Source organism: Sus scrofa, chromosome 10 (assembly GCF_054392235.1).
Source record: "Sus scrofa isolate SSC_HxYL_T2T_F1_AM1 chromosome 10, Sscrofa_HxYL_maternal_Yorkshire_Landrace_v2.0, whole genome shotgun sequence".
Classification (NCBI taxonomy): domain Eukaryota; kingdom Metazoa; phylum Chordata; class Mammalia; order Artiodactyla; family Suidae; genus Sus; species Sus scrofa.
Window position 1 is genome coordinate 3,395,699 of NC_139392.1, and position 27,057 is coordinate 3,422,755.

At 44.2% G+C, this 27,057-nt stretch overlaps 2 protein-coding genes across 10 annotated transcripts in view; one reads left to right on the forward strand and one right to left on the reverse strand.

Moving 5' to 3' along the window:
- Positions 1 to 27,057, forward strand: part of LOC102166310 (uncharacterized) — a 671,646-nt gene that overhangs the window by 116,089 nt on the left and 528,500 nt on the right. The window contains exons 3-5 of one of the 9 annotated variants that reach the window (XR_014817242.1): positions 2,419 to 2,679; positions 4,480 to 4,646; positions 4,930 to 6,059. The exons of 6 other annotated variants lie outside the window; for them this stretch is intronic. The gene's annotated coding sequence lies outside the window, so the exon portion shown is untranslated. Of the gene's footprint in view, positions 1 to 2,418; positions 2,680 to 4,479; positions 4,647 to 4,929; positions 6,060 to 11,135; positions 14,382 to 15,250; positions 17,145 to 27,057 lie in introns of those variants that run through there. 2 more of the 9 variants (XR_014817245.1, XR_014817246.1) reach the window with 2 other exon arrangements.
- RGS2 (regulator of G protein signaling 2) lies at positions 21,989 to 25,239 on the reverse strand. The gene is given in 5 exon segments (NM_001044600.1): positions 21,989 to 22,797; positions 23,084 to 23,250; positions 23,781 to 23,842; positions 23,943 to 24,044; positions 25,114 to 25,239. Coding segments are annotated over 5 exon segments (639 nt in total). The 5' UTR covers positions 25,224 to 25,239; the 3' UTR covers positions 21,989 to 22,599.

Genomic DNA, 27,057 nt, shown 5'->3' on the forward strand with positions numbered 1-27,057 from the left:
GCCTCACGGTTTCAGTGCCTGAAGGCAGGCACCGGGGGAAGGGTCGAAACCTCCCTCCTTAGTCTCAGGCAGACAGTTCTGTTCTTTTTCAGATTGTGAACCATATGCTCTCAAAGACTGCGATTCCTAAATCAGCTGCAGGGCGTGTGGGGGTAGCGCAATTTCCTTTAGAGTCCGGCTCTCAGGGTGCCTGTCGTAGGTTTTGTGTTTTACATTTTTCTCTTGATGTCGTCACAGGCGACTCAGGGGACATTGTGAGATCCTGCCTTAGAGAACGCTGGCAAACTGTTGTTAACACTGGCCTCTGGGTCCCAGTATTTAGAGAAGGACGTCTATAGAGCTGTCTACAGTCACTTTCCTCTTCAGCAAGGAAGGGAAGGCGTCATTACGGGTTGACCAGATGCCTGTTTAAAGGATTCTCTCCACTCTGGCTTAATTACCCATCTCCTTATCAGCAGTTAATACGTAGCTTTAAATCATCACTTTCTCTTCAACTCTAAAAAATTGCTACCAGGCTTCGATATGAATGGAATGTATCTTGAGAGACCGGCTGGTACCCACACTTCTTCGTCAAGGTTTTCGGGATGTCGTCACCGACTGTGTCGTAGGTGTTCCTCTTTCACACGTGGATCCTGGACTTTTAACATCAACCAGTATTTTCATTGCTTAAGATTTTATTTCCCCTTGAGTACATTACTCTGAGGTTCAAGGTGTAATCTATAGAGATCGTTTGCTTTTATTGCTTCTAAATAGTGATTGTCTTGTCGCTCAGATTTCTGTGCCTACAGCTAACCTCCTGGCCTCAATTTGTGTTTCTTTTTATATGTTTGAAAAACTGTGATCTTTCTTTCTTGCAATTTCTTCCCGTCTTAATCTACCCTCCATGACCTGGCCAGGCCAGACTTGTTGAGGACAATTCTCGTTTTGTTACTCTTTTGCACAAAAATGGTTTGAAAAAGACTCCTTAACCTTAAAGATTTCTTTAACCATAATGTGTAATATCTTTAGCCCGATTTTTTTTAGTGTTTAGAATCTTTATTAATTCATTAAAAATATTAATAAGCCCATTACACATTAAACTAATATTTTGTGTAAAGTTAATATATTTTCCAAGACTAAAAGATATTCGTGAGGAGAGTGATGTGGTTTTACATTCAAAAAATATATTTATAATTTTTATTAATTTTTAAAATTTTATATAATTTTTACTTATTTATTTATTTTTTTTGTTTTTGTTTTTTGCCTTTTCTAGGGCCGCTCCTGTGGCATGTGGAGGTTCCCAGGCTAGAGTCTAATCGGAGCTGTAGCCACCAGCCTACACCAGAGCCACAGCAACGTGGGGTCTGAGCCGCGTCTGCGACCTACACCACAGCTCACGGCAACACCGGATCCTTAACCCACTGAGCAAGGCCAGGGATGGAACCTGCACCCTCATGGTTCCTAGTCGCATTCATTAACCACTGAGCCACAACGGGAACTCCAAAATTTTATGTAATTTTTAAAGGTTACTTTCCACTTATGGCTTATTACAGAATGTTTAGCCACAAGTGAACCTATCTACAGAGCAGAGGTAGACTCAGGGACATAGAGAACAGACTTCTGTTTGCCAAGAAAGAGGGCTGGCGGAGTGGGAGGGACTGGGAGTTTGGGGTTGGTAGATGCAAATTATTACATTTAGAATGGATAAGCAAATGACATCCTACTGTACAGCACAGGGAACTATGTCCAATTTTGGGGGATAGAACATGATAGAAAATAATATGAGAAAAAGAATGTGTATATATATGTATGTATGACTGGGTCCCTTTGCTGTACAGCAGAAATTGGCACAACATTGTAAATCAATTATACTTCAATAAAAACAGAAGAAAACAAAATATTTAACTAGATAAATAACCGAGATCCAGTGGCCTCTTAAGTCTTATCCAGTGTTCCCTTAGGATTTTGAACTGTTTGACCTAAACGTATTTTTTCTTTTTCTTTTTTTCTTTTTTTTGTCTTTTCAGGGCTGCATCCTTGGCATATGGAAGTTGCCATTCTAGGGGTCGAATCGGAGCTGTAGCTGCTGGCCTACACCACAGCCACAGCAGCTTGGGATCCCCAGCCGCTTCTGTGACTTATACCACAGCTCATGGCCGTGCTGGATCCTTAACACCATGAGCGAGGTCAGGGATCGAACCAGCATCCTCATGGATACTAGTTGTGTTCCCTTCTGCTGAGCTCCCCAAACTTCTTTTTCAAACCTTTTTTCCCTTAGCTTATAGACTAGCATTCTCTCTCGTCTAGGCTGCTGTCTCTGTTTAATGCCTCTCAGATGGGTCTCTACGTCTCTCTGATGCCGATAGCTTCTAACAGATGCATGGCCTTGTCTGTTACCTTCTTGTGGGACCTAACTTGATCTCATGCATTACCTTGTAGGGACACAATGAGGACGCCAAGGTCCTGGTCTTCGGTGCTGACTTGTCCATCTGGTTCCAAATGTGCATTTTCAATTGCCTGGAGGAAACAAAAAACATGTGTCTACATCCTCCATGAAAATGACTTCTCGGATGGTTGAAAGTAGTTTCATGATTAAGTTTAAAGAAAAATCCATCCTTCTTTTTGTAAATGTTATGTCCTCCGTCTTCCATTGTAAATCAAACTTCCGCAACGGCTGAGGAAAAGAGACAGACTTGGCAAGTGAGTTTGCTTTTGACTCTGGCCCTGATTTGCCGTTTAACCTTTAAAAAGTCACCTAGGGAGTCCCGTTGTGGCTCAGGGGAAACAGATCTGACTAGCAGCCATGAGGACGCAGGCTCAATCGCTGGCCTTGCTCAGTGGATTAAGGATCCGATGTTGCTGTGAGCGCTGGTGTGAGTCCCAGACATGGCTCAGATCCTGTGTTGCTGCAGCTGTGGTGTGGGCTGGCAGCTGCAGCTCTGATTTGACCCCTAGCCTGGAAACTTCTATATGTCAAGGGTGCGGCCCTAAAAAGACAATAAAATGAAATAAAATAAATGAAAAGTCACCTAAACTCCTAAGGCCTCAGCTTGGAGTCCTGAAAATATGGGCTAATCTAGCTGAGGCAGCCGGTGTAGAGGGAAATGACTTGCCTCTGAAGTCTCATCTTAGTTCTATTCCAAACGAGCAGAGTGACAGTGGCAAGTCATTTCACCTCCCCGCTTCTTCCTTTCTTATGAAATAAGGGGATTGGATTAGTTCCTCTGTCTATTAAAAGCCCTGGTTTATATACCACTGTCTTATTGTAAGCATCACATGACTGGGGAAGGGCTTTGTAAACCGTGAGGTATCGTACAGTTCTAAAGCCTTATTAGCAGTATAAATAGCCCAAGACGAGGGGCTTCTTTGTCAAGAACTGCTTGGCTTTTGGGTTCTTTTAGGGTCTATAAAGACCCTTGCTGTGCAGTAGAAAAAAAAAAATATATATATATATAAAGAAATTTAAAAAAAGAAACATCTGAGTTCATGAGCCATTTTCCCTCCCAAATATAAATGTTTAATTAAAATAGTTAGGAGTTCCTGTTGGGGCTCAGCAGGTGAAGAACCTGACATGGCATCTGTGAGGATGCGGGTACGTTCCCTGGGCTCACTCAGCAGGTTAAGGATCCAGCATTGTCACAAGCTGTGGTGTAGTTTGCAAGTGCAGCTCAGAAGGCTGGCAGCTACAGCACCGATTTGACCCCTAGCCTGGGACCTTCCATATGTCACAGGTGCAGCCCTAAAAAAAAAGAAACAAAAAACCCCAAACACCTAAAAGTCAAAATGTATGCAAGTTCTAGACCTGTTTTGAAGTTGGAGCTTACTTATATATGTATGTATGTTTTTATTTTTCATGACAAGGCTGTCTCCTTTCCTGGGTTGATGGTTTCCAAAGGAGTAAACTTTTCACCCTTTTGTAGCATGTTTGGTACTTTCTCCTTTTGGCAAGGATACTAGAAACTCTGGCTAGAGGAAAGATAAGGAGTCAAAAGCAATTTTTCAATTAAAAACAGAATTACTGAATTGCTATTCGGCATCAGCATAATTGCTAGTATTTATTGTCCACAATACTTTAGCGTAGCATAATTACTTATGGTATACCCCTAAACTGTTTATTGTAGAAAACACTACACATACAGGTGACATCATTTTTTTCCCACTTATTTCTAGCACGTCGCCTCTTAACAGGTGTCATTAAGCCTTTTCTGCATTAAATGAGTGATTAACAAGATTATCCACTGTAAGCTGAGCATAACCAGGAGGAGTACTTGAAATGGGAAAGTATAAAAATCGAATCAGGGATAAAGGGAACTGTATCGTGTAGAAATCTTGTGATACAGTAAAGAGGTCAGTTACTGTGTGACTCAGAATTCTCCAGAGTCTTATAGGAGAAGAGAGATTCTGGCCCTTGTAGGTTTATGTAACTTCTCTGTTCCTATTTTCTGTTCCATCTAGTCACCAGTCTAATGGTCAACTCAAGTTTTCATCTTATTCTTCTAGGCGATGATTGTAGAGGAGATTTTAGTAGCTGTCCCCCCACTGCCCCCACAGCTTCGTCTGACTCAGGATGAACACACGCATGGACACACACAGAAACTCAGTCTGTGTGAAGAAGAAGTTAATCCATTTGGAAGTCTCACCAGTGTAGACAACTTATTTGATGTGAGGTCTGGGTGGTTTTATGAAAGTTATACCTCCATAATGCTGATTTTATAATAATAAGGCGGGACAGTTTGAAAACATCACCAAATTCCAAAATAAATAGCCATATTTTGTAAGCGCTATACTTGTAGTACATCTAAAATGTCTTTTATTTATTTCATCAAAACTTTTTATTTACGTCAGATATTTGTCTTAATTCAAACAACACGTCTTTTCTACTTAAGGTAAGGATCAATAGATCTGCCTTTAAAAAGACACTCTTTTAATTTCTTTATCTGTCTGGCTTAGGAAGAAGGGGTTCTTTCTGAGATCTGGAGCTGTTCATTCCCCAGTGGTTCCACCGCACTGATGAAGAGTTCCAGGAGGATTATTCACTAATTATTGTCGTCAGTGGCCCCCCTCACAGTATTAGCTGTCACATTCGCTGCCAAGATTCCTTTGTCATGGGCCTTAGTAAGACCAACCTGAGTCTGTCTTTCATGGCAGGTCATAGGCTGTCCTGTTTGTCCTGCCCAGAGAGGAGGGCAGGAATGTCACCTAGTTTACAACTGTCATTCTGATGCTGTGAGCCATTTCCCAACTCTTACTTAGTCATTTCCTTTCAACTCCTGGGTAATAATATTCATTTCTTGGACTTGGTTGTGTAGCTGTTTAACATGGAGACATGCAAATGTTTTCTCTGTATTGTCATTAGCTTTCAAGAAAAGTTTGCTGTTGAGGAGTGCTCCCTGGGGTGAAGATTTATGATACTGCCCACACTCAATATTTATCTTTTTGTGTTTCCAGACTCTAGTTAACTAAAGGTACTTCCATCAGTCATTGGCAGGTCACTTGAGTTTATCTGAATCAAACTTGTTTCTAGGGCAGTACAGTTCAGAATGTCACCGCAGGATGTGTTCACCTTGCCCCTTGGGGTCAGGGTGGGGAGGTGGAGGAGGGGAATGGCATTGCTGTGACTGGACCGTGAAACCTTGAGCCATTTGTTGGCATATTTATGAGGTAGCAGCATGCACGACATCCGTGCCGGATGGTCTGTGAAATGGATGCAGCAGGCCTACATTTTTTGACTTTTTTAGAAGATTTTTATTTCTTCTATCATAGTTGATTTTTACAATGTTCTGTCAATTTGGATGCATATATTTTATTGTCCACATTTGAGTGAGTTATGGTGGATGGATAAGAAATTAGGAGTGAAACCCAAGACATGACTAATATTTGTCTTAAATAGTCCAAGAATGTTTTTCCAACTAAGACAAAAACATACAGCCCGAGGTCTTTTGGTAAATTCTAATACATGCCATTTCTCTGTGAGACAGATTTGCTTATATGTTCATTTAGCCACACCGAGTAGGTATCTGTCCTATGCCTCCACTCCACCTGTGATAAGCACTGGTAATTAAACTTGTAAATATATAAAATATAATATGTAATATGTTACATACGTGTGTGTTATATATATAATTTCTTTTGAGGAGTTCACAGTCTAAGGAAAGGGTAGATACACATTGCATAGCGTGTGATAGTGGTTGACCTGTCCTCTCAAGTCTTGTGTGTAGTCTTTCTTCTACTTCTCTGTCTGCCGTCAGAGTGACCACGACGGTCATCCCTTTCCAGGTGGGAGACATGCCTGTAAGTACACGAGGTCATTGAAAACGGGATTTCCCATGTGGCACAATTAAAAACGGACTATCTCAGCGAATGGAAAACCCCCACCCAAAGTGATGGGAAGAAGGGCTATGATCACTTTTCCCAGAATGACAGGCAGTGTTCTTTAGAGTTTTAAGAAAGGTCCGTAGGCTTAGGTCACCTGCTAAGCCACACCCTTGCTTGGTGATGAATAGCTCCCTGCTCCTCTCCGTGAAATTGTCCTAGTACTAGCTGTAGTTCCCCTTCTCCGTGTAACCCAGGGTGGCGTTGGAGAGGATGCATAGAAGTTAGAAGAGCCAGTGTGTGCTTTAAAGAAGGGAGCTGGGCCAGTTGCATCATCTTGGAATTAATTCTGTGCTGCTTCCTTCAAGTCTTTTTTTTTTTTAATTTTTTCTCTGAAGTGGTGGTTCTGTGCTGTAGACCTCTGTGGTTGCCTGGTGATTCTTGGAAGATTGTTTATAAAGGAACAAATAAAACATATGGGATTGCAGAGGAAACCAATTATATTGAAACATAGTCATCAAAATGTTTTAAAAAAATAATAGAGGAGACTTCCACTTCTTGGAAGATGAAATAGCTGTTCTTTCCCCTATTCCTCCCATTCAATACGATTAAAATCCCTACATATTATATATGAAACATACATAAAAATACTCTGAAAAGTGGAAAGAAGTAAGAAGACCTGCTGGATACTAAAGGGCCCAAGGAATAATATGATGATGACTTTCCTAGGTTGTCTCTTTGCCTCCTCTCCCGGATCTGGAGCTAAAAAAGCTGGTAACCCAGAAATGTCAAGGTGTGCAGACAGAAAAATCTCAACAAAAGCCTTATTTCTTTAGTCAAAGGACCAAAAAAGGGGCAGCCTAGCAAGACAGAAAATTTTTCAACAATAAGTACTTAGTTTGGCCAAACACTACAAAAAAAAAAAAAAATTTTCCCCCCTATGGCTATACTCATGCCCATGTTAGCAAAAGCTGAATGGTAAGTGTAGTCCTCCACCTTTGTCAGGCCCTGAGTCAGCGAAGTATCATTGGAGATCCAGTGGAGGGCTTAAACCCCACCCCATGTCCCATAGTAAGAATGAGCATCTCTCTCCCTCAGGTGTCAACAGAGGCCAAGTGGGAAACTTGGACTTCTAATCTACCTGCAAATAATAAGGCAGTATCTACTTTCTCCTATCGGAGCAGCGAGATATGAAGCTAACTAACAGAGAAGGTTTAAATAAGACCCAGAGTCTGATTTCAAAATACTCAGAATGTCCATATTTTAATACAAAATTATTTGTCTTGCCAAGAACCAGGAAACTCTCGACATGAGTGAGAGAAGACTATCAGTAGATGCCAACAATGAGAAGACAGAGATGTCAAAATGAGCCGACAAAGATTCTGAAGCAGCCTTTCTAAAAACACTTGAGTAAACACTTAAGAGCATACTTAAAACACTTGATAAATAAAAATTTTCAGCAAACGAATAGAGGATATAAAAAAAGAACCAAATGGAAAAATTAGAACTGTAAAATATAAGAAACTAAATAAAAACACTCAAAGGATGAGCCCAAGAACAAAATGGATAAGACAGAGGAGACAATGCATTGAACTTGAAGATAAGATTACCTGGGGTTCCCCTGTGGTGCGATGGGATTGAGGGCATCCCTGCAGTGCCAGGACGCAGGTTCGATCCTTGGCCCAGCATAGTGGGTTAAGGATTTGGTGTTGTAACAGCTATGTGTAAGTTGCAACTGTGGCTCAGATCTGATCCCTGGCCCAGGAACTTCCATATGCTGGAGGGTAGCCAAAAAAAAAAAAAAAAAAAAAAAAAGATAGGAATTACCCAATCTGAAAAAAAAGAGAGAAAAGAGGCTGAGGGAAAAAAAAATGTGCCCTACACCTGAAACTAACACAACATTGTAATCAACTACAGATCAATAAAGAACAAATTTTTTTAAAAGTGAACAGAGCAACAGGTATTTGTGAGATTATAACAAGAAAGTCAACATCTGTGTCATCAGAGCCTTGAAAGGAGAAAAGGTGACTGAAAGGAAATGGTTGAAAATTTCCTAATTTGGCAAGAGAGCTAAACCTACATTTTCAAGAGGCTGAGTGGACCACACACATATACACATGGGTTAATCTATAGAAATCCACCTCAAAATATATCAAAGTCTGAGTATAGATGCAAAAATTCTCAACAAAATTTTAGCAAATCAAATCCAAAAGACCCACATCAAAAAGATCACACACCATGATCAAGTGGGATTCATCCCAAGTTTACAAGGATAGTTCAACACAGCAAGTCAGTGAATGTGATGCAGCCTGTTAACAAAAGGAAAGACCAAAACCACATGATCATCTCAATGGATGCAGAAAAAGCATTTAACAAAATCCAATATTCATGCATGATAAAAACTCTTAACAAAGTGTCAGGTGCCACTGTGACAAACCCACAGACAATATAATATTCCATGGAGAAAAGCTGAAAGCCTTCCTGCTAAAATCTGGACCAAGAAAAGGACGCCCCCTATTACTGCTTGTACTCAACATAGTACTGGAATTTCTAGCCACAGAAATAAGACAAAAAAAAAAAAAGTAAAAAAAATCAAAGCCAAATTTCTAAAACTAAATGGGGATTTCTTGAAAAAAGTAAAAATAGAACTACCATGTGATCCAGCTATTTCACTTTGTGGTATTTATCCAAAGAAAAAGAAAACAGTTCAAGAAGATACATGCACGCCAATGTTCACTGCAACATTATTAATAGCCAAGATGTGGAAACAACCTAAGTGTCCATTGATAGATGAATGGATAAAGAAGATGAAGTCTGTATACGTAGAATGGAATATTATTTAGCCATTAAAAATGAAACCTTGCCATTTGCCATAACATGAATGGACTTTATGCTAAATGAAATAAGTCAGAGAAAGAGAAGTACTGTATTTCACTTATATGTGGAAACTAAAAAACAAAGGAATAAAAACAGAAACAGACTCATAGAGAACAAGCTGGTGGTTGGTTGCCAGGTAGGGGTGGGAAGGGACAGATGAGATAGGTGAAGGGCATTAAAAGGTGCAAACTTTCATTTTTTTTTTTAATTCTTTTGTCCTTTTTAGGGCTACACCTGTGGCATATGGAGGTTCCCAGGCTAGGGGTCGAATTGAAGCTGTAGCTTTTGGCCTACACCAGAGCCACGGCTCAGGCAATGCCAGATCCTTAACCCAGTGAGCGAGGCCAGGGATGGAATCTGCAACCTCATGGTTCCTAGGCAGATTCATTTCCTCTGCACCATGACGGGAGCTCCCAAACTTCCATTCATAAAATAAGTCATGGAGATGTAATGCACACATGGAGAGTATGGTCAATAATATTCTAACAACTTTGTTTAGTGACAGATGGTAATTGGTCTTATCGTGGTATTATTTGATAGTGTGTAAAACTATCCTATGTGGTATACCTGAAACTAAAGTAATATTGCAATTAATATAATGCAATAAAAAAGGGGCGGAAAGGGGAGTTCCCATTGTGGCTCATTGCGTTACAAATCTGACTAGTATCCATGAGGATGCGGATTTGATCTCTGACCTCGCTCAGTGGGTTAAGGATCCTGTGTTGCTGCGGCCATGACTGTGGCTGGCAGCAGCAGCTCTGATTTGACCCCTAGCCTGGGAACTTCCGTATGCTGCAGGTGCGGCCCTAAAAAGAAAAGCAAAAAAAATCTTGCTGAGTACCAAGAGAAATGACCTTATCTATAGGGGGAAAACAGTTTGAATGATGGCAGATTTATAAGAAACTATGCAGGCTAAAAGGGATATCATTTTCCAAGTTCTTAAAGAAAAGAACTTTCAACCTCAAATTCTATACCCAGTGCAAATGTCCTTCAGGAATGAATGAAGTGGAAATCGAGACAGTCTCTGATGAAGGAAAACCAAGACCACTTTTCACCCTTAGACTTACTTTTAGTTTTTGCCTCATGAAAGCAAGAGAAAGTAAGGCAGGCTTACCAAAAAACCACCTCAAAACATAAGTGGTAAAGAGGATACTCTTTCTTCCGGGGGAACAATCCTACGTCTTGCCAAGCAGTGTGAATGCTTCTGATTGACAGGGAAGTGAGTGTCCCTACCAGTGAGGACAGAGGAGAAAACAATAATGTTTGGGGATAGATATTATCTCAGTAAAAATTCGGTATGGAGGTGAGAACAAAGTAACGTGGGAGATCAGAGAAGGAAGAGTTCGCCCTGCCTGGAGTGTGTCAGTGAGATTTTAAAGAAACTGAAGTTTTATCAGGGATTTGGAGAGGGAGTAAGGAAATCTCAATCAGAGGAGGAAAGAAGGGCATTTCAGGCAAGGAAACAGTACATGCCAGGCCTGGGCCTGGAGCCCAGGAGAAGCTCAAGCTCTCTGGGAAGGTTGAGATATCCGATTGGTACGGGGCCCAGGTGCCCTGGAGGCAGTGAGGAGAATCCTTTAGGAAACTGAAAGCAAGCTGGAGAAGTAATGGAGCCAGGATGAGAAGAGCCTGCTACAAGATGGGGAGCTGAATGTATAAGCAACATGGGGTGTGAACAGGCTTTCCTGGGTGGAGAGGTGAAGTGATCTGGCTTGAGTTTTAGGAGGGAAGGGGTGTCGACAAACGCGAAGGCCTACCAGGGCCAGCCCAGTGGGTAGGTACAGTGCATGCTGTGTTTCTCAGACTTCTCAAAACCATGGATGAGCTTGATACAAAGTGCAAGCAGGAGACCAGTCTGAGGGGGGGAGTACCAGGGCAGAGCCTGAGCCCTTCCAATGGTGGAATCCAGATAACAGCTAGAGTCTAATGGTTCGTTCTTCTCCACCCTCTTTCCACTCCATTCTTAGTATGAACTCAGAGTGTCCAGTCAGGAGATGGGAGAACTTCCAGGAAAAGCTGTAGTCAAGAATCCAGGGGAGAGAGGGTGAGGACCTGCCCCAAGGTACACTGTTTTTGTGTAAAAAAATTTTTTTTAAATTTTATGGCATTCAGTTGACTTACGATGTTGTGTTAGTTTCAGGTGTATAGCAAAGTGAATCAATTATCCATATGTATGCATACCCATTCCTTTTCCGATTCCTTCCCCATATAGATTGTTATACAGTATTGAGTGGATTTCCCTGTTCTGTAAGTAGCTTCTTGTTATCTATCTATTTTATATACATAATAGTTCATATAGGTGAATCCCATCCTCCTAATTTAGCCCTCCCCCCAGTGTTTCCCCTTTGGTCATTATCAGTTTGCTTTTGAAATCTTTGAGTCTGTTTCTGTTTCGTGAATAAGTTCTTTTATATCATTTTTATTAGATTCCACTTATTAATGATCTCATAGGATATTTGCCTTTCTCTGACTTACTTCACTTAGTATGATCATCTCTAGGTCTATCCATATTGCGGCAAATGGCATTATTTTGTTCTTTTTTATGGCTGAGTAGTACTCCGTTGCATGTAAGCACCATGTATTTTCCCCCATTTTTTAAAGTTTTATTGATGTATAGTTGTTTCACAGTGGTGTGATCATTTCTTCTGTACAACAAAGTAATTTAGTTATACATATGCACACATCTGTTCTTTTTCATATTCTTTTCCCATACAGATCATCACAAAATACTGGGTAGACTCTCCTGTGCTGTATAGCAGATCCCCATTGGCCAGTAATTTATGGCTGAGTAATATTCCATTGTCTATACCACATCTTTAGCCATTCCTCTGCTGATGGACATTTAGGTAGCTTCCATATCTTGAATGTTGTAAATAGAGCTGCAGTGAACAGTGGGGTGCATGTATCTTTTTCAATTATGGCTTTCTCCAGATTAAAAAAAAATTTGAGACACAGTACTCCCTTGGAACTACTTAGAATACTTTTGTTGTTGGTTGTTTTCAGGTGCATTTTTTTTTCTCTCCTATTTCATTTTATTTTCCAGTTTTATTGATGTCTTCAGGTTGTAAATTTAAGGAGTAGAGCTGTGAGGAGAATCTCTGGCATTTAGTAACTCAGTAATGTGAATGGCTGAGGTTTCCGACTTTCATAAGAAGTGTATATAGGCGTTCCCATTGTGGCTCAGTGGAAACGATTCTGACTAGTATGCATGACGATGCAGGTTCGATCCCTGGCCTCGCTCTGTGGATTAAATATCCAGCATATGCCATGAGCTGTGATGTAGGTTGCAGATGTGGCTCGGATCCCAAGTTGCTGTGGCTATGGCGTAGGCCTGCAGCTGCAGCTTGGATTTGACCCCTAGCCTAGGAACCTCTACATGCCATGTGTGCAGCTCCCCCCTGCCCCCAAAAAGTGTATATAGTGGTGGGTTTTTTCCTCAGTGAATAAAGTGAGTGATAAAGTCTGGGTACCAGGAAAAGAAGCAGGGTGCTACCTGCAGAAGTGAACTATAAAAAAAATCGCCAAAAGGTCAAAACTCTCTAGAAACATTTGCCTGGGGTATCAAAGTAACAGTAGCAAAAAATTTGAAGAAACCTGGTATCTTTAGTGATTTGAGAAATATGTCAAGGGGGTTTTATTTTTTAGATCTTTAAAAAAACCGAATGTAACATGTTGATGAAAAGATTCTTTTTCTTATGCGTAAACATTTGGAATTAATAGAAAGCTTAGCTACCATAAGTTCTAGGTCCGTTTTATTCAAAGAGGATTTGTAATTGCAAAGTCGAACGAGGCTTTCATTCAGTTAATCTGTTGGTCATTACACAGTCAGAGAGCATCTGACAACACTGCACAGCTAAAATGCATCTTCCCACACCACCCAGGCTCTTCCCTGTCTCACCACTTCCATCATTATTTTTTGGTAAGCATTTGTCATAATCTGGAATTATCTTGTTTACTTGTTCATTGTATGTTGACCCCAGGGGAATGTAAGATCCAGGGGCAGGAAACCTCTCTGTCTTCTTCAACGTGGTGTCTGTGGTGCTTGGCACAGAGTGGGTTCTCAGTGCATATTGGCTGGATGAGAAATTAGATGCAGAGATGAATAAACTGTGTGCCAAGGGATGTGGGCTAGGTCTTGAAGCATCTATGGCATGGGCATAGCGTACGTGGAGGAGGGAGCCTCCTCCACAGGTGGGTACGAGTGAGATGATGGTGGCTTTGTTCATGGGGATAAGGAGGAGAGCAGAGGGATTAAGGCAGTGATTCGATGTCAGGTTGTTGGGAGGGAAGGTTAAAGTGGTTGCAGGAGGGGAAAAGTGCAGGAAATGTCCAAAGCCAAGCAGGACTTTGGAGCTGGGAGAGATTTTTGAGATCCCGTCGGCTCCCTTAAAGATGAAGTGGCAGAGGTGTCCAGAGGTGAAGGGTTAACTGTTCATTCATTCCTCCACTCCCATGGCATATGGAGTGCCCGGGCCAGGGACAGATCCAAACCGCAGTTGTGACCTTGGCCTCAGCTGTGGCAATGATGGATTCTTAAACCACTGTTTAGGCTAGGGATCGAACCTATATTCTGGCACTACGTAGATGCTGCCAATCCTGTTGTGCCACAGCGGGAACTCCTCGTTTATTTATTTATTTATTTTCTGGTGATGGGGAAACTAGGTAGCTAAATGACTAGAAATCTTATTCTGTTGACTTCCTATTTAGTGCTCTTTCTTTTTCTTAGGTTTTTTTAAAATGACTTACGTAAGTCTTTCTGAATTAGTACTTCTTTTAATAGTTTTTTTTTTTTTTAATTTTTTGTCTTTTTAGGGCCATACTTGCAGCACATGGAGGATCCCATGCTAGGAGTTGAACTGGAGCTGCAGCCGCTGGCCTACACCACAGCCACAGTAACGCTGGATCCTTAACCCACTGAGGGAGGCCAGGGATTGAATCTGCGACTTGATGGGTACTAGTCAGATTTGTTGCTACTGAGCCACGGTGGGAACTCCGATCTAGCCTTTTTTTTTTTTTGGTCTCACCTACAGCATATGGATGTTCCCAGGCCAGGGACAGAACCTCCGTCACTGCAGTGACAACACTGGATCCTTAACCCTCTCTGTCACAAGAGAACTCCTCCAGTGCTCTTTCTGTGCTCCTTTGGACATGGGAAAGCACTGAAATTGTTTGAATGAAAGATGGTATATGGGCAAGTTGGCGTTCATGAAAAATAATCTGACTTCCATATGTAAGGGTGAGTTGGAAAGGAAAAACTAATTCCAAGAGAACAGGCAATAGACTAGGAAATTATGTTGTAAGAAGTAGAGCTGCAATCATATTTCTAAATCTATTCCTTGTCTTAAATGTATTTGTTCATTTAACACTTTTCAGACAAGGCTGAACTGATAAACACAGCAGACCATGCAGTTGGGATAAAAATCATGCATGTCCTAAATTTCATTTCTCGCCAGCTACCTTTTGAGTCTTCAGTGACTTTAGGACAATTGCAGGAATCTAAATTCCTTTTTAGCAGTGTGTGATAGACACTGTTGACTAGCCACACAGTTTCAGTTCCTCCTTACTAACTAACAAAACCTAATTTTGGAGTTCCTGTCATGGCTCTGTGGTTAACGAATCTGACTAGCATCCATGAGGATGAAGGTTCGATCCCTGGCCTTGCTCAGCAGGTTAAGGATTTGGCGTTGCAGCGAGCAGTGGTGTAGGTCGCCGATGTGGCTTGGATCTGGCATTGCTGTGGCTGTGGTGTAGGCGGGCAGCTGCAGCTCCGATGTGACCCCTAGCCTGGGAACCTCCATGTGCTGTGAGTGCGGACCTAAAAAGCCAAATCAAACAGACAGACACCACCCTCCTCTCCTTCAGCCACCCACCTCAGCCCTCCACACGCTCCCTCCTGGACCAGAGAGTGGTGTTGGATCTGGGTGATGATTCCACTCCTTTGCTAAAGATGCTTAGAAAACCCAGCCTTAAGCCGATCAGTGCGCGGTTTCTGCTCTGCACCACTACGGGTTGCCCCCAGTAGACACCGTTTTCCCTGCAGCTGGCGGAGCTGCCTTTTTGTCTCCATCACTCCCCTCACTAGTGGCAGTCATTCTGTGACCCTGGCAGAAGCCAGTCTGCGGACAGAACTGAAGCTAGAGGAAGGCTGAGAGGAACACTGCCGGATCCCAGGGGGAGTTCGGATTGCACGATGACTGGGGTTGTAACCCTGTCTTTGAACGTCTGTATTTTTGCAAAAGCCAAAACGATGGGCGTGTTCGGCTGCTTGCAGACAAACGTCACCCTAAGGACGGATGTATGCAAGGAAAAGAGAGTGGAAATGCACTGCAGCAGAGACAGCATCTTGTGCGATGCTCAGTTGAGCACCTGGCTAAGTACTGCTGAATGAGGGAAAGCTGCGTTCTAATCTGAGTCCTCATTCTAATTCGGATGCGCAGAGGGGTCAGTTCCCTTGAGAAGCTGCTTCTTCCAAGTCAGGATTTTCCTAGGGGTCTTCCAGCCGGTGATATTTACTCATCTCCATCATGTCTGAAAAACCATGCAAAGTAGTGTTAACAGCTAACTCTTAAAGAAATAATGTTGCTATTAAACATCATTCGCTAGCCCTCTCATAAGCGTTTGACAGGTATCAACCCATTTTTTTTTTGAAAAAGATTTAAAAGAGCCAAGAAGCCTGTAAGGGGATCTATTCATGTGTTGTTTTGTAGATGAGCGACAGCAAGAGAGATGAAGAGTTTTCATGCTCTGTCCACAGTTGTCATACAACCAGTAAGAGATGGAGGTGGGGTTTCACCTCAGGCCATCTAGCTTGACTGCTTTTATGCAGCAAACAGAAGGCGGTTTTCCTAATGAAAAGCAGCAAAGGTGGTAAAGAATTTTGAGGGCCGCTGGCTATGCAGCGTATTCTGGGGATCGGGAAGAAATGAGACAAGGGGTAAATTGACTCTGGTTTGTAATCTCTCACCTCAGACTCGGCCCTGACAGTTACGTTTGCCAGTGAGAAGCCACTGGCCACATGTGGCTGTAAGCCCTTGGAATGTGGCTGCTGTGATTTGGATGTGCTATACGCGTAAAACTGACACCAGATTTTGAGGACTTAATAAGAAAAAAGGATATAAAATCTCTCTTTTATAATGAGCTATCTGGATCACATGCTGAAATGATAATATTCTGAATATTCTGGGTAATGTAGGATAAATAAGTTAATTTTATTTGTCTACATATTTTCATTTGGTTATAAGACTTAAAATGACATGTAGTGGGTATTATATTATCTTTTTATTGGACAGCACTACTTTAGGGATTTTGTGTTCAGTGCTGTTTGTAGGTTCTCTCTACATTTTTCTGGATTAAAAACTATCTCAGAGATACTTTACTAATAGTAGCACTTTCCATAGCAGATGGGTTATTACATTTTTTTTCCCTCTGAAATGAGTGTTAGCAGTCGCTTCTCAGCCTTTTGGCTAAGACCAAGTGAAATTGGTGTTCACAGCCACTCCTAAAATGCTAGTCATCTTTACTAGCACTTTTGTAGAAGGCTTTGGAGAATTCTGGAATCTGAAAACAGAAGTAGAAGAAATTAGGGAGAGGTAGAACTTAAAAGTCCTGACATCTGGGTTGCCGTGCTCAGGGGCCACTTCTGGAAGAAAGCACTCTCTGTGCAAAGGCACAGCTTTGTGCCAAATGGGGATTTAATACTGTAAACTTCCCCGTTTTTGTATTATAAACAGGGCAATGGTCTACTAAGTACCACCTGCTTTTCAAACCAAAGCTTTATGTCTGGTCTTCCTCAGACTGCACCATGGCTCACATAAACTGCATGGTTTTTTTAGTTCTTTCAATATTGTAGTTGAAAAATGTACCCAGCGTAGATTAGCTGTAGTTGCATTCTGAAGCTAAAGACGGAGAGCTTGGGCTGGAAGTGGGGGTAAGTCTATGAGACTGAAAGTTGCAAATGCATTAAAAAAAAAAAAAAATCAGTTCCCTTCTTATCCCAAAGCAGCCAGCAGCACATAGTTTCTTCTTACGCTCCTTTTTGGCCCACTTCTCTTTTTCTTTATTTTGACTTGGTGTGACGTCTGTGCATGTCTAAGATATACAACAGCTAAACAAACATGCAGCCTCACTTACGGGGAGTTTCCATATAGGTCAGTGTGCTTTTTAAACTGTATAAATATCTGATGAATGTGGGATTTGAGAAAACCTAATGTTAGGATCTTATCCAAGATCCACATAGTTGCTAGTTGTTTTTTGTTCTTCTTTTAAATTTGCAAGGAAAAAATGTAAAGGCAAATATAAAAAGGCTATGTTGACTCCTGAAAAAAGATTGTTTTGCAAATGAGTTTAGCAAATGTGCCTGAAATCCTTTATATCTCTGCATGCATTTTTTTTTTTTTTAACTGAGGAGTTTGATCAATCAGTCAGTGAGCTAAGTAATTAATCCATGAGCCAGGGGCACTGCATGTCTTCCATGTCTGGAACTTTACTAGTTAATCCAAAGAGTAGGTAGCATAAACCAAAATGGTCCAGTTATTCGCCATTTAGTTGGAAGAGAAGACTGACATTGCCTTGGCAGTATTTTATAAAAGTGACTCTTGATCTGAGCCTTGAAAATCGAAGGGAAGAAAGGGCGATTCTAAGCAAGGGGGACAATTTGATCTAATAACAGGAGAAAAATAACATCTCTCAGGAAAACAGTGAGAAAATCTGCCGTTGGAGCTCCTTGTGGCTTAGTGGTCAGGAACTGGACTCGGATCCAGGAGGACTCAGGTTCGATCTGCGGCCTCGTTCCGTGGGTTAAGGATCTGGACCCATTTATTTTCCAGAGAAATCTCTCTTTTACTGACCCTTTGGAATTTTATTCTGTTGCTGTGTATGGCACACCCGGTATGTGTTGTTTTGGCTGCTGGTGACCTAGGAGTTAACAAATGAAAATCTCCTCTCATGGAGTTTGTGCCTCTTGAGCTATGGTGTAGGTCACAGATGAGGCTCAGATCCTGCGTGGCTGTGGCTGTGGTGTAGGCTGGCAGCCGCAGGGCTGATTCAACCCCTAGCCTGGGAACTTCTATAACGCCTTGAGTGTGGCCCTAAAAAGTCAAGAGAAACAAAGAAATGAAAAGAAAATTCAGCATTGCATGTTTGGAGTCAGTGGTGAGAAATAAGTTTGGCTGGGCAGAGAAAGGCCACATGCTGGAGAAGTTTTAGCCTTAGACAGGGTTTATCTTGATTTGGGAGACTGCAGAGAGTTCACATACTGTATGTGAATCCGGCATTGTCAGCTGCTGCGGCTCAGGTCCCTGCTGTGGTGCGGGTTTGATCCCTGGCCCAGGAACTTCTGCATGTCCAAATATGGCCAAAGAGAGTCTTGGGCACAGATGAGAAGCAGGACACGGGATCTGACCTATGAAGGTCCAGTCGAGGGGACCGTGACAGTGACGAGCTTGAGGACTGGGCTGGCTGATCTTACTGAAATCTGTTTTTGAGAAAAATCAAGCGAGGTTTGACTGTGATTTTGCACCTTCCCGCCTTTCCCTTTCTTTCCTTCTCGACAGGCGACCATTTCTTTTAAGAAAGTCCTTTGATGGCGATGTGGCCGGTTTAGGGGTCGTCGTCATTTCTGCAGAGTGAGTCAGTCATTCGCATGGAAACATCCGTTCCCGTTCAGACCCTTTGCCCGCACGGGTCACCGCAGACTGCGGGATACGGCTCCCGGTGCACTGCAGCAGGGCCCCGTCGGCCAGTCGTGCCACAGGCCTCCGTGTGCATTTGCCAATCCCAGCCCCCCAGCCCCTCCCTCTCCCCCTGTCCCTTTGGTAACCATGCTTTTCGAAGTCTGTGAGCCTGTTTCTTGTCTGCAAATAAATTCATTTCTGTCCTTAAAAAAAAATTCCTCAGATGAAATATATGGCAAATGACATGTCCCCACAATGAATGGACTGTGGATCCTAAGTGGACGAACTCCGAGGGACGGGAACAGTCAGTCTTGTTTCTTTGTGGAGGCGTGTGTGGTTTCTAATCGTAGATCTGTTTCAGCTTGTTCTCCACAAAGAACATTGGGAGATACCACCTGACTGAGCAGCCCTGCAAAAGTCAGAACTCCTGCTTTTAGTGACTGTAGCCTGGCGTCTCCTTTCAGTAAATGTCAAAAGTTGGAAAGATCATGCTGAGAAAGAGATATTTCTTTTTGCTAAGAAAAAAATCTCTGCGCATATTTTCAGATGTGGGAGGAAATGGGGCTTTTAAAACCTTGTCCTTCGTTCCTTGTGCCTTGCCGGATACTTTCTGCTTGATCAAACTTTAAGCGTTTTTAAATATTCATTCATTCATTCGGCAGTGACTTATGCAGCTGGCATGATGTGCCAGGCAGGGTGTGTGTGCCAGGCAGGGTGCTGGAGTTCAGCAGGGAGCCGAAAAAGACATGAAGTCCTGTGAAGACACAGTCCAGGGGGAGAAGAGAGAATTACGAATTATCTTACAAATCAATGAGAATTCCACCACGCATGCTAAATTAGAGAAGCTGGTGCTATGAGAATGTCGAAAGGGGATCTGACCCGGGCGAGGAGGTCAGGGAAGGCTTGGAAGGCTTCCCTGAGGACGTGACAATTGCGCTGACCTCTGAATGATGCATAGGAGCTAAAGCTTCATTCGGCGCAGGGGACTGTAATGTGCCTGTGGGACCAGGGGAATGGAAGTAGCCTGGTGAGCCTGCAGAGAGCCCAGTGGCGGAGACAAGGGTGAATGGAAGAAGGGGTCAGACATGCAGGTGTTAGACCCTAGGAGGGATCGTGCCTTTGTCCGGATTGTTTGGGAAACCTGTCATGGGTTTATAAGCAACAGGAGGCAAGATCAGGTTTCTGTGTTGAGAGGATTGCTGGAGTTAAAAAGCAGGGGACACACCGTAGTGGCGAAAGCGAATGCATGCAGGTGGGTGGAGGCCGTGGCAGTTGCCCGAGCAGATGTGGCATCTTTGATTGGGGGGTGACAGAAAGCAGGCAGGAGAGAGACTTGAAGTCAAAGAAATAGGACTTTTGACAAATTGGATACATGGCCTGACTCCTGGGTTTCTCTGTCGGCCCAAACTGTTTCCAAAGGAAGGCATCTGCAGAACCAACCCATTTATTTTCCAGAGAAATCTCTCTTTTACTGACCCTTTGGAATTTTATTCTGTTGCTGTGTATGGCACATCCGGTATGTGTTTTGGCTGCTGGTGACCTAGGAGTTAACAAATGAAAATCTCCTCTCATGGAGTTTGTGCCTCTTGGTTTCAGAAAGTCGGCTAAAGGTGAAAATTAGTGCGAGCACAATGAAAATTGTATTTAAGCTGTGGGAGGTCAATTTTTCCCCTGACACATCAGAATAAATGCATTTAAAAAAATGCTTGACGGGCGTTCACGCAGTGGTGCAGCAGGTTAAGGATCCAACATTGTGGTGGAGCAGGCTTGGCCCCCAGCCGGGCACAGTGGGTTGAGGATCCAGTGTTGCTGCAGCTCTAGCACCCATTTGATCCCTGGCCCAGGAACTTCCATGTGCTTCGGGGGTGCCCCCCACCAATGCTTTACACTTTCTGAAGCCCCTTACTCCCTCCCGGGAACCAGGGGGACGCAGGTGTGAACTGAGGAGCCGGGGAAGATGGTTCTCCCAGGGCCACAGAGCTGTGAGAAATCATTGTGTGGGCTCAGGGTTTCCAAGAGGAGGTTCACCCCTCCTCTGCCACATGAGAACTGTCGTCAAGGAGGTTGAAAATGCCGCCTGCTGGAGAAGGGTATTCCTTTTCTAAAGAGCCAGTTTGGGAAATAGATTCAAGGTCTCTCTCAGCTAGGGGAAGAGCACACTGCTAGATTAGGTCCAAGCCACCAAAGTGGGCTTCTCGCCTTCATCATCAGCTGCAGTAACATGACCAGATTCGTTCCAGGCCAAATGAACTAGGGAGGTTCTGCTTTTGATGGATCCACCATGGACGTCCACGATTTCAGGGACAGATCTTGGAATCGCAGGCCAGTGCCTTGCAGGGGAACTTGGAAACCCAAAGGCAGGCCTACTTTCCCTTGGCTGTTTTCTTTGTTTGAGCAACTTAGTTACATGAATAATTTCGGTGATTTGGGAAGTTCCCGTCGTGGCGCAGTGGAAACAAACCCAACTAGGAACCATAAGGTTGCAGGTTTGATCCCTGGCCTTGCTTAGTGGGTTAAGGATCTGGCGTTGCCGTGAGCTGTGGTGTAGGTTGCAGACGTGGCTTGGATCTCATGTTGCCGTGGCTCTGGCGTAGGCCGGTGGCTACAGCTCCGATTTGACCCCTAGCCTGGGAACCTCCAGATGCTGCGGGTGTGGCCCTCAAAAGACAGCAGACAACAACAACAACAAATTGGTGTTTTGTCTCTTACATCATTTTCTCATTTTTAGCTGATCCTTAACAGATACTCATGAAATGCCTTAAAGCCATTGTTCTTTGGGTAACACGCTTGATTTTTACAAGACGGCATGAGAGCGCCTGATGCCAGGGTGGTTCCGAGGATGTGATTGGACCGCCTTAGACCTGCAAAAGCCCTGTAGAGATGGGAGTATGTCTTCCCTGAAACTCTCATTTCTCAGTTCCCAGGACTGTTGATTCTCACTCAACAGGCCCATCAATGGAAACCTTTTCTTTGCCACAGAATAGACACTTTAACTTGTATGTGCCATATTTAAATTACAAAAAAAAAAAAAAACAACCAAAAAACCCGAACAAACCCAAACCCCAATCCACATCTGGACCAAATATTCAATAATGGTATTTATCAAAATAAATTTATTAAAAGTCTTCAAAGACCATGTCAAAGTGTAGCTGCCATCAGGACAGTTTTTGGCACTCCTCACGGACATTGTCGCTTTCTACACCACAGCACTCATCCTGTGACACACAGCAACTGACCATTTAAACACAGACCGTTTCAGGTTTAGAGTCACGCGGGCCAGTACTGAGGACCTGTAGTCGTAAGAACGTCGAGACCCCTGTACAGAGTAAACATGGCACCTAGGACTAAAAAGCTACCACTAAACCACTCTGGGGTGACAAGGACTGAGTTAGGGAAGTATGTACAGCCAGCTAGCTAAGGCCACATAATCCCAGACCTATTGATTTTCAGTGCTCTTGGACCATAGCGTTACACTGTCACCCTTCAGTCTCGCGTGCCTGCTTTCCCAGCGTGAGACACGCCACATCCTGGCCACTGCCTCCCTGTGCTCCATCAGTTCTGGAAGCTGTCCCAGTGCCGGCTTCTCCTAGACTGCTCCTGGCTTCCTGACTCACTAACTCCGAATCAATAGTTCTGAGTGATGTTTCCTCAACACCCAGGCTGAATTCAAGGTCAGTCTTTTCGGCAGGTGACAGCCTTTCCCCTTAGGAAACAAAAAGAAAAAAAGCAATGTCCTCGTTGCGGGGCTCCCGTTTCCATCTCATGTGGCATGGGGCTCTGTGGTGATCTGCGGCGGCTTCCTACACAAGTCTTGGTAGAATTCAGACTCCAAGAAACGGGGATAAGAGTTGTTCTCCATCAAGCTGTACACCCTTTTCTGGGCAGTTGTAAAGCAGCCACTTGTAGCCTCTTGTATGTTTTGGGCAATGAGAGTTTTGGTTTGAAAGTCTATGTTTATCTGAAATGAAACAAAAATAGCGGTTTACTGCATATTCAGAGGTGGAGACTGACGTCTATGCGATACATGAAAGCAAATGAACAAGCAAAAGACCTCCAAAACCATGAGGGGCGGAAGAGGTGCCCCAGCCGCCCCCGTAGAAAGGTCATTCATCTCGCTGAAAGCCAGAGGGGAAAATATTTACCCCTCCTTTTAGCTTGAGGACTCTTCTATTCTTTCGTTTCACTCTGGTGCTAAGAATGTTCAACAGATACGGAAACAAGGACATTTTTTTTTTCCTCCTTACCTCTTTTGGAGCTTCTTTTTCTATGAAGTCAGTGTATATTTTCCTGGCTTTGGAGGACAGCTTTTGGGGTGACTTTGTTTTTTTGAAGTCTTCACAGGCCAGCCAGAATTCAATATTTTCTTCACAGAATTCAGATTTCAAAAAAGCTCTGAATGCAGCAAGACCATCTGGGGGGCAGAGGAGAGGAAGCATGAAGAACGTGAACTGAGGGACCTCATAATCCCTTCACTTTTCTCCTAGGCCTCCCTGGCCCTGGCCCCCTAATTTTCTTATCTCTAGATGAAAGCAAGATTTCTAGATTTCACTCCCGCTTTAGAACTGAGCTCTTCAGAGACGAAGATGCCAGTCTGCAAAATGCTTAAGGTGGCGCCCTGCTGTGCTCAGCTTTGCTGTTGACCCAGCCGTTTACGGGGGAGCTTTGGTTCTCTGTGTGAACTAAGCCTCTTGAGAACACTGTATGCAATGGAAAAGCTGGCTCAAGCTTACACCAAGGGCCATTCCAGTTTGGCGCTGATTTTGCGTCCCACCTGGAGTGAATAAGCCCTGCGTTTCCAGGGATAATCCCCGGGAAACGGCGGGGGAAGAAACAGGCCTCAGATGCTGGAGACAGTAAAGTCAAACTCCCTGGGGCCGGATGCTCCTCCTTTCTAGACGCTTGGGCTCCTTGAAAAGGACCAAATTCAAGGGGTTAACTCACATTTGCTGGCTAGCAGCTCATCAAATGCTTCTGCCCACAGCTGTGCTTCCTCAGGAGAAGGCCTGCAAGAGACGGTCACATGTCAGCTCACACCTGTCTGTTTCCCCCTTCTGTTCAGCAGCTGGTGGCCTAGCTTTGCAAGGACTGAGATTTTCAACTTACTTGATGAAGGTTTGCGGTTTGCTTTTCTTGCCGGTTTTGGGCTTCCCAGGAGAGGAGGAGTTTTGCAAGAAGTAGCTCAAACGGGTCTTCCAATCTTTTAATCTTAAAGAAGAAAAAAAAAAAAAAAAAAAAAAGACTTTTACTAAGTGCCAACACTTGAAATGGCCACACCACTGCAGCTAAAGGTTTTTTTTTTTTTTTTTTTTTTTAAACCAAATAAAGTCACTCCCAGTAGCTACAGACAACGAAGTAAGACAAAACAGTCCTCCTTCAAGTCAGTCTTACCCCTTTAAAATATAAACCCAGCACCTATGCCTGGAACAGTTTCATCTACTCATCTGAACATAACTGCTAGTTTTATAACTACGCGTAGGATAACCTACAATTATAGGGTATTTAATGAATTTAGCTGGCATAGTTCAAAAGGCAGATGCTATTTCTGGCCCACAAAAGGCAGCAGCAGTTCTGCAATGTTAATTACAATTCTGAGACATTTCACACTTGATGAAACGGACAGTGGAACTGCCCGGAGCCAGCCATGGGTATTTCCCTTCCACCCTTAGAGCAGGAGGATCTGGACCACTCTAGAAGCTGTGAACAATGAGGTGAGGTGCGTGTGCGTGTGTGCGCGCGTGTGTGATCGCAACTACAACACCCATTTTAACCAGATGATGCAGAACAATTATTTGTTCCTTAGTGCTGGGTGGGTGAGATCTGTTGTTCAACTGGAAAAAAAAAAGATTTTAAAATAATATATTCAGAGCTAGCAAAAATATTTCCATCCCAGCAGCTGTGTAAGTTGATGAGAATTTACAATGCAACGTACGAATGCTGGGGACGCGCCTGGGCTGCAGGATTCTCTGGTGTCATTTTCGATGCGGGGAGATAAAAACCCAACCTGCGATTCCTCAGCTCATCTACCACCGCCTCTGCATCACGAATTTGCCGCAGTTCCTCGACTCTACCCTCGAGTCCTTCGGTTACATCACAAAGGACCCACCACATAGATTTAACCCTACCTAGCAAGTGTATCTTTTACACAATGTTTTCCCCTGCAGAGATGGAGGCACCGCTCCAGGGTGGAAGCCAAGCGCGGATGTACCGCGTTTGCAGCCGCCCGGGACAGCTAGGTCCGCGGGGCTGGCAGGGGAGAGAAGAAAGCCGTACTTACAGGGTCCGCTTCATCTTCTCCCGCTTCTCCTCGCTTTTGGGGCCGGTGCCTGCGCTCTTGTCCATGGGTCCGCAGTCGTGATGGACAGTCAGGAACATAGCACTTTGCATTATCGTCTACGCTCCCGGGTGCCCGCTCTCTGCTGCCAGGAGCGCGCCGCGGTATTTATAAGAGTCGGAGGCTCGTGGGCGGCGCCTCACGACGCTGGGCCCGCCTTCAGCGGGTGCCGATTGGCCGGCTGGCTCCGGGCCTGGGGCGGAGTCTGCGCAGTCCCGGGCACCGCCGAAGGGTCTGGAAGGGAGGGCGCCGCTGACGTTTGCGGCCGCAGCGTCGTGCGCAGGCGAGCCCCCCGCGGCGAGGCGCTGGGGCTGCTGGTGGGGGCCGAGGAGTTTCCCTTCGGGCAGCCGCCGGAGGCCTCTGCCGGCTTGGGGCGGCCGGCGGGGTGGCAGAGCTTGGGAGGCGTGGGGCGGGTTGGCTGCAGGCCCCGCGGGGCGCTCGCCCGCCCCTCCCCCTCCTCGCCTCCGTCCCCTCCCCCACGCGCACTTGCTCCGGACCCCAAAGGGAGGGGGGAGTCCCCAGCAGGTCAAGGTTACTTGCTGGGAACCTGAGTGCAGTTACTCGGTTTTGAATTCGGATGTGTTCCCTCTTTTTTTGGAGCGCACACCCTCTCCCCGCGCCTCCTTTCTTGGTCTGTAAACTGAGGCCGCGGGGAGATGCTCACCTGCTCCTCTTTGCGGCACCGATTCATTGGCGGAAGGAAAGGGAGAAGGGGGGGCGGCGCAGGGGCGGGCGGTGTGACCTGCTCTGCAGCTTCCCTGGACAACTTGGAGAACGTTTGGGAGGGACATCGTCGGTCAGGGGAAGGAACAGGAGAAGAAGTGCTTTACCTGGGTGTGCAGTTTTAGTCACCAACACACACGAGGCTGGGTCGGTCCTTGGGGTTGCGTGCTCCTCCTCTGGAGTCCTTGGCTGCTTGTCCTTAGGGAACACACGGGGAAGTCACAGATCTCCTTCTCAGGACGTAGAGGGAAACACCAGGACCTCGCAGCTGTCATTTTAGTGTAAGAATGCAAAGATGCAGGATTTCCTCATGAGTCATTCTTAGTCGGCCTAGAATTTACCAGAACATTTACTTGGCAAAAAGGAGAGGTGGGGGTGGAGGGAAGGCTAGGTTAACAGTTTGCTTGAAGGAGCTTAATTTGCTAAATTCTTCAGAAATTGTCCTGCTGTAGCACGATTTAAACGGTTTGATTGGTAAGGACGAGTAGGTGACCTCAACCCCGGTGTGATCGGATAGCGAACAATTTTATTAGATCTGTGCAGTGGAATGTTCAAGGGGTTTTCCTGCCAAGCATCGAAGTAGCAGGGAGATGAACCACAAGGTATTAGGCTGCAGAATTCTCTCTCCTTTGCATTAGAACTGTTAAAAGAAAATTGGAACTGGTTTACCATATTCTGATGAGGAGCTGCCAGTAGCTGGAGCTCCAGGATTGACTTGGAGAGCAAAACGTTTCTATTACTAAAGAGAACAGCCATGTACTCAGCTATGGAGAGGAAGATCGTTTAGATTTCAGTAGTAAATACTTGAAAGCATGGTTGTGAGATGCAAGAATATAATTTATCTCAAGGATGTGCGCTTCATCTCTCAAAGGTTTTGTTTATTTCCTACATCTCTTTTCACTTTCTGATGATTCAGTACTTATTTTACTAAATATGTGTAATATGCAGGCACTTGCTGCTCCTGGCTAATACAAACCTCGACATATTTTTTCACTTAGAACATTTGATGGTAGAATTCACTCCTAGTGGGAAAAGCAGGAGTTCTGACCAAGAGGCAGCAATGAGAGAGCTGGACTTGTGTCAGGATACCTGGCTGTAGTCTCAAGAGTGTTTATTAGCCAGTAAATGCTAAATATGTTCTGGGGCAGCCCCATCCCACTTTCC